A 13,513-nucleotide genomic window follows, 5' to 3' on the forward strand; every position below is an offset into this window, starting at 1 on the left:
CAGCGATTTTATTTGATCTATAGAAATATTCTTCTTTTTCATTCAAATCATTATCGGATAAATCAAATAATTTATAATATATTTTATGTTTTACCATTAATAAATTATTACCTTTACTTTGATAGTATTTTCACAAATTTAAAAAAGTGAAGGATTATTATCATTGTTCTACCGAGTTATATAATCACAAAAATTTATTTGACGTGTCATTGTAATACAATTCATATGAATAAAACAATGCTATTTTAAAATCCAGTTACACTGATGAATTAACATTTTCGTTAACAGCATGTACTGAAGGCATTAATGTAGATTGATATTATTATGATCATATATCTCAATATGTCTTTTGGAAATTAAAATTTTCTTATGCGAAATGAAACTTAATGATTGAAATAAAAAATAAAAACGAACAACCGACGTAAAGATCTCGATGTCGTAATAAATATAATAAGATATATAGAAAAGACTAAAGTTTCAAAAAAAATGTCATTGAAAAAAAAGATTGTTGTTAATAATAAATATTAATAATAAATGAAGGGATTAATAATAATAATAGTAATAATAATAATAATAATAATAATAATAATAATATTAATAATAATAATAATAATAATAATAATAATAATAATAGTTATGAAGTAGTATTATTGCAATAAATAATATTTCGTATGCGACAAGCCAAATGGCCCATTCTATTTTGGCGCGAAATTTAAACCGAGATTTGTATTAAGCGCGTCATGATTTAACTTCTAAGTTAAAATAGATCAAATTATCCATCTAATGAAATAATAAATAACAGATTAAGATATTTTTGTTATACATACAATATGCTAAAATCGAAATCGAATTTAATAACAGTCGCATTAAATGTTTATTGAATTAAGTGAATGTTTTTTCTATTCGTCTTATATTTTGTATTTTTTCGAAAAAATGAAACAAAAAAAAAGAAATACTCGAAATGGAGATCGTCTACACGTCGATCCACAAATGATCATCATTTTATATTCATTATATGAACACATTACGGATGCATATACATATGTATGTACATGCACTATTTCTTTTGATTATATTCAACAGTAAAGAATGATTTTAATTGAAGTTTGCCTTTTCTTTTTTATTGTTGGTTTTTTTTGTCATTTCATTTACTCTTTCACGATTGGTGTTAAAACTCAAATAGAACAATTAAGTGTGATAAACAATAACGAATAAATTATTTGTTGTTTTTTTTGTTTTGTTTTTTGATTTTTCTTCGTAATAATTCTTTATGCGATCTTATAAGCGTACTAAATCTAACGTTTTGACATATATTATTCTTTTTATACATACACATCTATATATCCTATATACCTACGTTTATGTAATATAACTCTATACGTGTATATGTTTATGTGTAGATATATATATATATATATATATATATATACACACACACACATATATTGATCTTTCTAAAGGTACTAAATTCTCAACCTAAAGAGCATACAAGTGCAACTCAAACTAATAACGTATTATGAGTACATTGCACATAAAGACACGTGTATATATTATTTGTTGGCATATGCCTACATTAGATATAACACACTCTTCCTTTTTTTTTTACACAACTTTTTACAAGAGTTTTAACGCCAACAATTAATAATAGAAGCAGAATTCTCGTCCTTTCCAATATGTTCGAAGTAATAATAACAAATAGCGCTATTAATATCATTTGTTATTGTTTATATTGCACTGTTCGCGATAGATCGACGTATTACCTACAAGATTGGCTAGTTAATAAGCCGATTCAATTGTCATACGCATAAAGCGTTGAAACTTTTTGGAAGCAACGAGAACGGCAGTGTTGCGTTCTTTCTCCTCATATCTCATAAAGTCAAAATAGATCCCTGTGATCCAGGTAATTGAGAAAAACAGGGACTAAACATTTTAAAGTGGTGTTAATTCGACCGATGGTTGGCCCATTTTTGTTCGTAACGCTGCAACATCATCTTCTATTCGAATTAACAATTTATATTTCTGCAACAAAAAAAAAAAAGTGTACAATTCTATTATTACTATTTGTTCATTTTAATTTTGATATCTCTGACTTACCGTACTGTTATCACCTGGTGTTTTCATCCATGCATATAACATGTATCCTGGTATGCAAAGCATAGACGATAATGCTGTGAACCATCCCAATACGTGTGACCACCAAGGATACTCATAATCCAAGTATTTTACCGGTGTCCATTGTACCAAATTGAAGACAAAAACTCCCTATATAAATATTTATCAAACTACTATGTGCAACATAAGATTTTCTTTGATAACATTTATAGTACTCACGACACATATCATCGGAGTTGTTATAGTCCAACAAAATTTCCACCACATTAGAGGATAATAACCGATCATATCCCGAAGGGCATCATAAAATCTGTTCACCCCGAAAGCCCAACTGATCGAGATACATTCGAAGAAGATCAGGAAGAGTAAGCAGAATCCAGATACAGCATAAGAGTCCAGGATTTGGAAGACGTACATTCCACCTTGCGAAATACATGAGAGTCCAATGAGATAAGATAAAGCACAGACTATCGCAATAAACACTTCTTTACGTCGACGTAATAACTGAGGCCATTCGTCTACCTATTTTATAAAAATAATAAATATCTATTTTATTCGAATAATAAATAAATAAAAAAATTGTCAAACAAGAGTTTACCATTGCAGTGATGAAACCTTCCATAGTACAAAATTGCGAATCCAGACCAATTAAAAGTAACATAAAGAAGAAAAGACACGACCAGAGAGGTGCACCTGGTAATTGAAGGACTGCAGAAGGGTATGCAAGAAAAGCTAATCCTGGTCCTGAAGCAGCAACTTCGGCTACAGGTTTTTGTTGTTCATGAGCCATGAAGCCAACAACCGAGAAGATGACAAAGCCAGCAAACATGCTGGTCGATGAATTTACCGAGCAAACGATCAGGGCATCCTTGTATACGTTGTTGGTAAATTTGTTGTAGCTACCAAGAGCAACCAATGTTCCAAGACCGAGTCCATAGGAAAAGAAAATCTGTGTAACTGCGTCTATCCATACCTATTGAATTTTTTTCTTATTTTTAATAATCAGAAGAAAAATTTAATAACATCTTACATTTTTTATTTTAACTTACCTCGGACTCTTTTAATTTTGATAGATTTGGACTGATGTAAAATCTTATACCCTCCATTGCACCAGGCAAAGTAATCCCACGAATTAATAAAATCGTAAGTAAAACGTAAGGGAAGAGTGAAGTGAAGTAAACTACCTTGCCAGTCCATTTTACGCCTTTCCAGATACAAAAGTAACATAAAATCCATACCAATAGTAGAGTACCAGCTAATTCCCAACGTATAGTACCTACATACTCTACTCCATCACTAATTTGTAATGCTCGACGTCTATGAACATAGGAAATAATACATTAATTTTCTTCGTGTTTCTTTTTTTATTTATTTCTTTTCTAAATGAGCATTATCATCCTACTCACTCCCAGAATTCTTTTACAGGATCTGTGAGTTCATTGACGGTGACATTCATTTGATTAACAGAACACATCTTAATTACATTGTGATTCCTTGTCATTTGATCCCAACAAAGTAACGAACTTCTATCGTAAGGATTTACGCAATATTTTGTATTCCAGTAATTATTACAGCTACCCCAAGGTAATTCTAAAAAAGAAAGTGAACAAAATTAGAGATATACAATTTTTTAAATAATTTTAATATAAGAATTATAATGTTATACTAACCACTGTGCATGGACATAAAGAAATAAAATATCGCCCATGCAAGGATAACAATGTAATAAACATTCATCCAACAGGACATCACAGCAGCGGCATAACCGATGCCTTTAAAAAGAGGAGCAATTTTAAAAACACCTAAACCGCCGACTGTTAACATTTGACCGAGAGCTAATTCCATAAAGAACATTGGTATACCAGCTAGTACCAATGTTAAGAAATATGGGATCAAGAAAGCACCACCTCCATTTTTATAACAGAGGTAAGGAAAACGCCATACATTGCCGAGTCCAATGGCCAGTCCAACCTTGAAAATGAAAGTAATTTTTGATGATATATATTAATTAATCAACTTTTGTTCTATTGTATTGTTCTTGTATTTACCACGCTGAGAATGAAATCCAATTTGGTACTCCACGTTCCACGCTCCGGAAGTGGTTTGCCATTATTAGCAGGAGTACATGCTAAATTCAAAGACGTGCTCGCATTATCAGGATTTTCCGAGTCAGGCACATCAGCTTCTCTAGATGTTTCCGTCATTTTTGCAAATGGACTACTAATGAATTATACTGTTCAATTATCTTGAATCTTCACCAGCCACTTCACCTGACCCCTGAGAAAGCGTTTTTACGTAGGATGCTGATCTTTGTACATAACACCGTACCTGTGCAATCAAGATCATTCGATGATTGAACGATCTTAAGAAACGTTTTTCTGAATCCTGTCATTAGAATGAAAATCTACGGAAAAGGAAACGATTCATTTCGGTCAAAGACGATGCAAAGAAATAATTATCTCAATGCACTTCAGAACGGTATAGTTAAACGCTACTCATTGTTCTAAGTGTCGCGAAAAACTGGGTCAATCCATGGCGAATGAATCCAAAAAAAAAAAGAGAAATAAGGAAAAAGAAAAAGAAAAAATTTGTCAACTTTCATGGTCAAACATTTAACTATGGATTCGAAGCTAAAGTAGATCTAGTAGACCTTCTTATCTTCTATTAAATAATTACACTACGCTTGGCATTGTACCTCAATCACTATCGCCCGTTTAGTAAGACATTGGACAGTCTCACTCGATGAGGGAGATATATGATTAACCGGAAGTTTATCAGGTCGATTGATGATCTTAAAGAATATAAAATTCATTGAAAAGATCGAACAAATGTAAGAGACGATGTGAACTGATGAGAAGACACATTTTTGTATTATTTATATGAAAATATTTCACAAACAAATTCTTTCTCTTTCTTTAGGAAAGAATAAGAAAGATTTCTAGAAATGGTGGCTTGTTCCAACCACCTGAACAAAGAAGGGTGAAGGCCTCCACCAGTATTTGCTAGTATAGAAGCAGAGTTAAATACTAATGTCCGGCAGGGGGTCCGTGTAATAAATATCACGATCATGGGTGACCCTCCCCTCTCTTCCACCGTATTCATCCATTGGCTCCCTCTTCCTCTTCCACGCTCATAAAAAACAGCTATATTCTAATTAGCCGAGGATGTGCTGTTCCGCGTGTCCGATGTTGCATCGCTATGCGTTGACTGTCGACCCTGTCATCTGGCTTACCTTACACCCTCCCCCAACCCTTCTCATCATCCATCATAAATCTTATATTTATACCTAGATCTTTATCACCTAAGAAGATCTGTCAATGAACTCTCTTAATAACTTAAAAGTCAATGTCCATCGTTGTTCATACTTCCTATTTGATAGAATAGATAAAATCGTTCGAATCGAACGATTAGAAATGTCATAGAAATTTTCTAATATACACACACATACCTAATTTATTGAGTTTTCTAATAGTAGAATCCGTTTTGATGATCCTAAGATAGACTTCACTTAGTCTGCACTTCACTTTGAGAGAGTCGAACACAAGTGAATCAAACACTGATTGATTTTGTTTTCTTGTTTTTTCTTTTTATTTTTTATTCAAAAGTCCAAGCTTGGATCGTTAACGAAGATCGATAGATCGATCCATGGTTTCTAACACAATGTTGTTCTTTAATTTTAATTCGATATAGAACTCCCGAAAGAACCAAAATGTTTAGCGTCCTTCGGTCAGAGAGAAACTGGAAAGACTCTTCTTCTTCTATCTGTGGATGATGACTACGTGGATGATGCTGGGGAGCTTTCGTGCATGTCGGCTCACCGACTGAAATCAGCGAGATAGAAAACCGGGAGAGATCCCCCTTTTCCTTTTTCCCCTCTTCCCTCTCTTCTCTCTCATCCCTTCTCCCACACCCTTACATCTCTATATATATATCTCCACTTCCATCATCTCTGACTTATGTTAGCTTTACTTCCTTGTGATCCATCTTATTTTTATATTGATCCTTGTATTGATCCTTTTATAGATCTTGATCAACTTCATTTTTATTTTCTGAATATTAATGTGCAATTCGATATTGCAAAATAATAATTAATTAGAATTGACGATATTTGTTAAATTATTTTTTTAAATGGAGACATTCTTTCTAATTACTTTAATTAAATATATTGATCATTGTAGAAAAAGGCTAAAAGATAGAATTATCGCTTTCTTCGATTATGATCTTAATAGGATAGATCTTTTTAAAAGATCAATTTATCATTCTTTATTTTTCAAGATACTTAAACATCAAAATTAAATCGATTTCAAAATAAGACAATCCTAAAAAAAAGGAATTATACAATTGATTATTATAATGAAGTTTTATTATATTGAATGTCTTGAATGATCATTGCAGAAAAAAATCGAGAAAGAAGAATGGAGACAGAAGAGAGGAAGAGAAGGAAAAGGCAAAAAAGAGAGGGAGTCAGTAAGTTCGCATCCAGTATATCATCATCAAGTTGACATCGCTCTGCTAGTTTGTACGAAGCCCTCCACTTCATGACTTCGCGTATCAATAGATACATAGTTTCTGCGCTTCATCCGTTTCTTCCTCCTATTTTACAACATCCTTTCAAATTTTTCTACTTCCGCAATACCTTTTTCTCTTTTCTCTCTCATATTTTATTACCATTAAATCCTCCACTTTATACATTCTGAAAAAAGATTTCAATTATTATTAAAATTATTAAAATAATTTTAAATAGAAAGAAAGAGAGAGAGGGGGGAAGAGAGAGAGAGAGAGAAAGGGAGAGAGAGAGGAAGAAAAAGGGAGAGAGAGAGAGGAAGAGAGACGAAGAGAAAGAGAGAGAGAGAGTAAAATACTTAAACAATACATTCTAATAATTTTAAATTTATTTAAATAATCTATTTATTATTATATCTCTCATTGTTATTATTTTTATATTTTTTAATACCCTACACCCTGTATTTATCATTATCATTGTTATAATTATTGGTGTATTTTATTGTATGAGGAAATAAAAATCGTTTCGGGATGGAGAAGTCGAGGGTGAGCCTGATCGAAGGGATTTTTGATAGGGAAGGGGGTAATAGTTCTTCAAGGGGAGGAACTTAACGATGGAAACGAGAACGCGGGAATCGACCTTGCTTTCGAAGCAATACACCACCATGCATTGCTCGTAGTTGACTGATGCTTCATGTTCATGGTAGGGAGTGGAATCCGGATGGATTTAGGGCAGGAGGTTTAGGGATACGCGCGGAATGAGTAGTTCCATGAGTCTATCCGGATCTATGTCTGCCTATGAGCTACCAGGAAAATGACGCTTCGTACGTGGACTTGGTCTCATCCCATTAATATCAATATTATAGCCATAAATGTATTAGTCATATGCATAAAAAAAAATCTTAATAAGAATTTTTTTTTCGTTTTTAATTTAATAATTTATATAAAATATATACAATATGTTTCTATGGATTTATGTCGAAAGTATTGGCTTTTAAATTTGTTTACAGATGAACTATTAAAAATAAAGGTAGCGGAGAAAAGTATACGGATGTCCTTACCAGTATCGGAACATTTCCGATGAAACGAAATAATGATAAAGTAGGCGAGCAAGACTAGGAAGCTGGTATATCCGGAGGGTCCACGTGACACCGATCTATCCCTGCATCCGTTCTCGGTACAGTCCATCGTATAGATTGGTAACGCTTGACACTGTATAAACATATTTCAAAGTTATACGAAAATATTTGATATGGTACATTTTTTTTGGTTTTTTCTTTTTTCTAATTTCAATAATAGTTCAGAGAGAAAAAAGTAAGAAAAATGATATGTACAAATTCTTATGTCTTTACTAAGATTTGTTGATCTATAACAATTGAATTTTTCAAAGTAATTGTCTATTAATAACATTGAAATATATGTGAAATTTTTATTTGAGATAATTTTTAAATTAATAATAAAAAATTGATAGCGATAAGAATTATTTGATATTTCATTTATAATCAATGTTAATTTCACATTTTCCGATTAGATCCGTTTTGCTATTAATATTAGGTATTAGGTAGGATGGAGGGGAGTATCCCAAATGACAAGAGGATGTGCGGGAAGTGCCGCGGGAACCACGATAGTTACCGTCCTTCTCGATAGAAATTCGAGTAAAGTAAGCTATGATATTTTTTTATTCAAATTACTTTAATAATAGATATTTTTTTAATATAAAAAATATTCTAATTATAAAATATCATAACACTATGCTATCGTAACACGGTGCAACGCATGATTAGAAAGAAACACATTAGAAATTAATATTTATCATGATCTTAAAATAAAAGTATATATACATATATATACTCGAATATACATTTATTTATTTAAAATTATCGTTTTGTAAAAAACAGATGATATTGATTATAGAAATTAAATAGAAACTTTTGCGGTCTTTTTTAAATAATTCGATATATATATATCGATTTTTCGAAATGAGCCAATCAATGAAACGATACAAGAGCGAACGATTTCTGATTGGTGTATTTGAAATAATCGAGTTATCTCGATTAGTAGCTAAAAAATTCGATAGTCTAGTGTATACTCACGTGAAGTGGACAGTGTATAATCTTACGTCACATATGTCACAGATGTTAGTAATTTTTTCTATTGTTTACTTATAATGGTAGACAAATGATGTTATTACGAAATTTACGGAAAAGTGTAATAAAACATTGTTAATTAAATCGATTCTTTTTTAGCTTAGATGCTAATAATAAAATGATAATGAGACGATAATAATAAATTATTTCTATTCGCATTAAGATCTTTGATTCCTAAAGGTTATGTTTTCAAGCATTTTAAGAAAAACGCCTATAATTTCTAAACATCATCGTTTTTACGATGAGGACAGGTGGCATGCTGGATGCCCGTGAATTTGGAAAACGAATACGTCGTTTGATAGATGTTAATTACTCTTATCGTAAACTTTTATTTTTTATTCTTATCTGCGGCGGCGTACTTTTATATTTTGGACCACAATTTGCACAATGGCTCTTTTCTACAGCCAGAGAACCAATAGAAGGTAATATTAAGTAAGACCAAATTATGTTACAAGATTGGTATATAATATTAAAGAATTATTTTTTATTTTTATAGCGTTCGAACATCATTGTATGACTGAAAGATTGTCTACTTTTTATTTCGATGCAGCAGAATATAATGTAAATATACTTCATAATCCACCTTTGGAAAAAGAACATCAATACTTGCCATATATTGGTAATGGAGTATTTGGTATACCCGTCTCACCAGAGGGTTGGATGTATATTAAACATGGCAGAGCTTTATTATTACCTATACAATGGCAACCATTAGTTTCTCATCCTTTATATGAAAATAGTTTTTATAGTGAAGCTACTGTCACTCATTTCACGACTGGAATTGTTCATAAGTATCAATGTCTCAGAGAAGGTTATCACTTGAGTTTTCAATATTATGCTCATAGAGTTTTAGATGCAATATTAGTGCAGGATGTGAAAATTGTTAATCCTACATCACTTTCTCAAGAGATACCGTTGAAACCATTAACTGCTGCACATTGGGCTAATTCACGATTAGAAACTATTAAGTAAATATTAATATCAACTTGTAAAAGTTTTTACTAATCAAGTTTGCTACATAAAATAACTATGTATTCGTCTAGGATACAAGTGGATGGTTTTAGTCATGAGTATAATTTAATATCTGGATTCATTCCTCTATCTGACTCAAATAAAGTTATTGTAATATCCATAGTTTATAAAGATCCACCGAAAGTGATACAAATTAAAGCAAGGAGTACTATAAAACTTGAATTTCTTACAAGTATACAATACAGTGAACCAGTTTCATCAGAACGATATCATATTGAAAGAGATGTAACTAAAAGGAAAGCCATAGACGTAAGTATTGCTTTTAAACATTACATGAAATGTTTATATTTTTTATTTGTCATTTATGTAATTGAATTTATATATTTATTTTATTTAATGTAGACATTAAAAAAAGCAATAATGCAACAACAGAAAAGTTTAAAAGAAGAACATGTAAAAGTATGGCAAAGTTATTGGTCTACTGGTTTTAGAATAAGTGATTCTAAAGCTGCAGGAGCTATTAATGGTCATAAAATAAATTCTACAATGTATTTGGTACTTTCTCAAATTCCACGAGGCCTTGTAGATGTAGAAAAAAAAATTGCAACTAACGAGGGTTGTTATCATGGTCATCACACATTGTAATAAATTAAATATTTCTTTTTATATCATCTAAAGATACTAGACAATTAATAATGTATATTTTTAGAGATGCTCCCAAATTATGGAAAGATACTTCATCAATTGATAGTGTAAATGAGATTGTCGATGCATGGTTATTAACGTTAGAAAAACGAAGCTGTCATCATTTAATGGTAGGAGGCCCTCCAGCAGTACAGCAAGCTATTGTTTTAAGTCTTGGAGGCTTAAGATTTACCAATCAACATCTGGAGTTTAATATCGATCCGCAATATCTCCATCGAGATTACTTATTTAGGTATGATATAAAGTATATATCGTTATTATATAACAAAATAAATTCTCTCCTTTATATATTTACAGACGAATAAGTTATGGTAACGTAACTCATGTAAATATATCAGTAACAGTAGGAGAAGATAATCGTGCAATTTTGGGAGTAGCCTTGGATAAAAGTGACAGCGTATATTTTGGATGCGATGCAGGTTGTTTAGATGCACCGGTTTCTTTAAGTCAAACTTATACCAATTTTCCGGTAAAATTAACTAAACCATTGACTGCTATACTTTATATAACATCTGATTATCAACACATGCAAGATTTACGAAATGCTTTACATGTTCATGCTGTAGACGATGGTATGTATTAATACATATTTATAAAATGTTACGAATATGTGAAATATACTTTTTAATTTTGTATAGCTCCAGCTCACGATCATCACGTAATGGCTTTACATAAGCATGGTCATCAACTTGGAGGTTTACCTACTCTTTTCTGGATTAGTATATGTTTTCTCATCATTGTTTTTCATTTATTCCTTTGTAAACTAATAATGAACGAATATTATGGTCATCAAGATCGACAAAAAGTACGATATAATAAACCTTAAACATTGTACATAGTTATTTTATTACCGATACAATATGTCTACTATAAGATATATATATCTTATATATATATCTTCCATATATATATATATATATATATATATATATATATATATATATATATATCATATATATATATTACATATATATATATTCTATTGTTTAAAGTTCTATCTGTTTACAGAAACAAAGATATTGTGTTTAATACTTTAAAATAAAGTTTTATATACTATTTTCATTTTTTAACATATTTTAAAAATAATCATTCCAGTAATTGAAGAGCAAAATAAAAAATTGGATAATAAAGGATATTTGTAGAATCATTGCTATATAAGTAAAAAATAACATAAAAATCATGCCTTATTAGAATTTATAAAAAATTTATAATACTTTTAAAACATCATAAACTATTCATATTTATTTAATAGACATATATTTAATCTGCAAACGTAATGAAAAATTTGTTTTCTAAATCTATGATATTTGGAAGTGTGTATATATTTATATATTTATATATACGATATATATAATGATGCACCTTTGATATAGTAATTTATATTTCTTATTAATACATTAGCGATACTTTTCTATTATTATTATTGTTATTATTATTATTATTATTATTATTATTATTATTATTATTATTATTATTATTATTATTATTATTATTATTATTATTATTACTACTAGTATTATTGTTATTATTATTATTATATGTAAGTCTTTGGCTCATACTTTCCTGCCAAAAAACAGAAAGTTTTCATATCTGCGAGTGATTTATTTTCCTGTTGTAATCAATGAAGAATTTTATAAATGAAATATGTAAAAGATTAGAAAATCATTTTTGACGTCTACATAACTGACTAATTAATTAGGCTTTATCATTTTTAGTTATGAAGGAACTTGACACGTCCACCATTGTATGTAAAATTCGTTTAACATTGTTATCATTATTTTTTTCTCCTTTTTTCTTTCTATAATTATTATTTACATATAAAAGACATGGCTCTAATGATCATACTAACGATATTAATTACTAAGAGGTATACATAATGCTTAAATATGTATCACATTAATTATAAATTTTTATTATGTTCTCCAATGTATTCCTTTACTTATACTCTTTAATTTATATCGTATATCGTTTATATTATTTAGAATATGTAAAATCGTTTTTTTATTTAGCAAAGATTCAATCTGCAATCTTTTATTTATTTATTTTTGTATATATTTGGACTATGTAGGATTTGATTTTTTGTTTATCTTTCACCATTTGATTTTCACTCTATTAAACACGAACTTTTTAATAATGCTAATGACTACGTGCAATTTCATTTAAAATGATTTATGCACCGGAAATGCATAATGCAACTTCGTCATGAATGCAAATATATATCGAGAATGTGCATCTACAAAATTTAAACGAATACATATATTTCTTTTGATTTTTGGCCATCATTTTCTTCACATTTAACTTTTGCATCCTATTTCTCTAACTTATATATATATATATATATATATATATATATATATATATATATATATGTATATGTATATATATAGGTACATATATAAAATGTATTAACAAATAATTTATTAAATTTTTACGATCTTACCTAATATACATATATATCTCGACTAGGTCGAAGATTAATTTGTTTTTGATTAAACAGCTAACGATTGTTTGGCACAATAAATATTAAATTTCGTTCATAAAAACGAGAATTATATATAATAAACGGTAATTGTTTTGATCTTTTTAGTGTTGCCACGTGATCTTACTCTATTACGCGCGAATTATGAATGTATGCATTATAATAGCACGATTATTAATAGTTAATTTCGTGCTTTTTTGTTTATTATATATATATCGAATTTTATTGCTAGTTTATGTATATGTATATGTATATAGATATAGATATAAACTAGCAATGAAATTCTAATAGGAATATTATTTTTGAAGCTGTCTCTTATAAAGAAAAATGTTTAATATAGTTGAGATAACTTGTCAATAGGAAGAATAGTTGTTTGTTCACAACTACGAGTTATTTTAAATCGATATTTTTTCCCTTAATTTCTTTGCTTCTTTCTTCTTCTTCTTTTGATTCGTATTAAAATTTTTTGTATGAAAAGTAACATAATTCTTTGGTATTATAAATATCAACAATTAATATCTCATTTACTATAATATTTAACTATATCTTAATATTTACATTAATTATTTAAAAAATTTTTCTTCTATCAGTTAAA

General features: G+C 29.6%; 2 protein-coding genes and 1 long non-coding RNA gene across 4 annotated transcripts; 2 read left to right on the plus strand and 1 right to left on the minus strand.

Annotated features, from left to right (window-relative positions):
- Positions 1-176: 176 nt before the first annotated feature.
- On the minus strand, positions 177-6,463 carry LOC124428885 (sodium- and chloride-dependent GABA transporter 1-like). 2 transcript variants are annotated; one of them, XM_046973499.1, is made up of 9 exons: positions 5,561-6,463; positions 4,161-4,440; positions 3,783-4,083; positions 3,519-3,702; positions 3,162-3,429; positions 2,711-3,085; positions 2,332-2,634; positions 2,095-2,262; positions 177-2,019 (listed from the first exon to the last, which is right to left on the minus strand). In XM_046973499.1, exons 2-9 carry the CDS (start codon positions 4,314-4,316, stop codon positions 1,930-1,932), a joined length of 1,845 nt encoding a protein of 614 aa, XP_046829455.1. In that variant the 5' UTR covers positions 4,317-4,440; positions 5,561-6,463; the 3' UTR covers positions 177-1,929. The 2 variants fall into 2 exon arrangements, with proteins under 2 accessions (XP_046829455.1, XP_046829456.1); XM_046973500.1 differs by lacking the exon at positions 5,561-6,463 and adding an exon at positions 4,808-5,035.
- On the plus strand, positions 2,924-7,761 carry LOC124428888. Its single transcript, XR_006943316.1, has 6 exons — positions 2,924-3,065; positions 3,186-3,255; positions 3,538-3,696; positions 3,857-4,038; positions 6,508-6,579; positions 7,626-7,761. It is a non-coding gene; the product is annotated as an uncharacterized LOC124428888 (long non-coding RNA).
- A 680-nt stretch (positions 7,762-8,441) lies between these two features.
- Positions 8,442-11,273, plus strand: LOC124428886 (uncharacterized protein KIAA2013 homolog). The gene is made up of 7 exons (XM_046973501.1): positions 8,442-9,184; positions 9,259-9,730; positions 9,806-10,043; positions 10,137-10,375; positions 10,444-10,671; positions 10,737-11,011; positions 11,078-11,273. The coding sequence occupies exons 1-7, from the start codon at positions 9,004-9,006 to the stop codon at positions 11,263-11,265; spliced, it is 1,821 nt and encodes a 606-aa protein (XP_046829457.1). The 5' UTR covers positions 8,442-9,003; the 3' UTR covers positions 11,266-11,273.
- The last annotated feature ends 2,240 nt before the right edge of the window (positions 11,274-13,513 follow it).

The sequence above is a fragment of the Vespa crabro genome, chromosome 13 (assembly GCF_910589235.1).
Source record: "Vespa crabro chromosome 13, iyVesCrab1.2, whole genome shotgun sequence".
Taxonomy (NCBI): Eukaryota; Metazoa; Arthropoda; class Insecta; order Hymenoptera; family Vespidae; genus Vespa; species Vespa crabro.

What these genes read in the sequence shown, in the direction of transcription:
- LOC124428885 (XM_046973499.1), bottom strand. Translation starts at nt 4,316, where the DNA reads ATGACGGAAACATCTAGAGAAGCTGATGTGCCTGACTCGGAAAATCCT. An exon ending in AAGGTTTCATCACTGCAATG is followed by an intron (nt 2,635 to 2,710) that starts GTAAACTCTTGT and finishes TTTATAAAATAG; the next exon opens with GTAGACGAATGGCCTCAGTT. An exon ending in CACCAGGTGATAACAGTACG is followed by an intron (nt 2,020 to 2,094) that starts GTAAGTCAGAGA and finishes TTTTTGTTGCAG; the next exon opens with AAATATAAATTGTTAATTCG.
- LOC124428886 (XM_046973501.1), top strand. Translation starts at nt 9,004, where the DNA reads ATGAGGACAGGTGGCATGCTGGATGCCCGTGAATTTGGAAAACGAATA. An exon ending in AGCCAGAGAACCAATAGAAG is followed by an intron (nt 9,185 to 9,258) that starts GTAATATTAAGT and finishes TTATTTTTATAG; the next exon opens with CGTTCGAACATCATTGTATG. An exon ending in CTAAAAGGAAAGCCATAGAC is followed by an intron (nt 10,044 to 10,136) that starts GTAAGTATTGCT and finishes TATTTAATGTAG; the next exon opens with ACATTAAAAAAAGCAATAAT.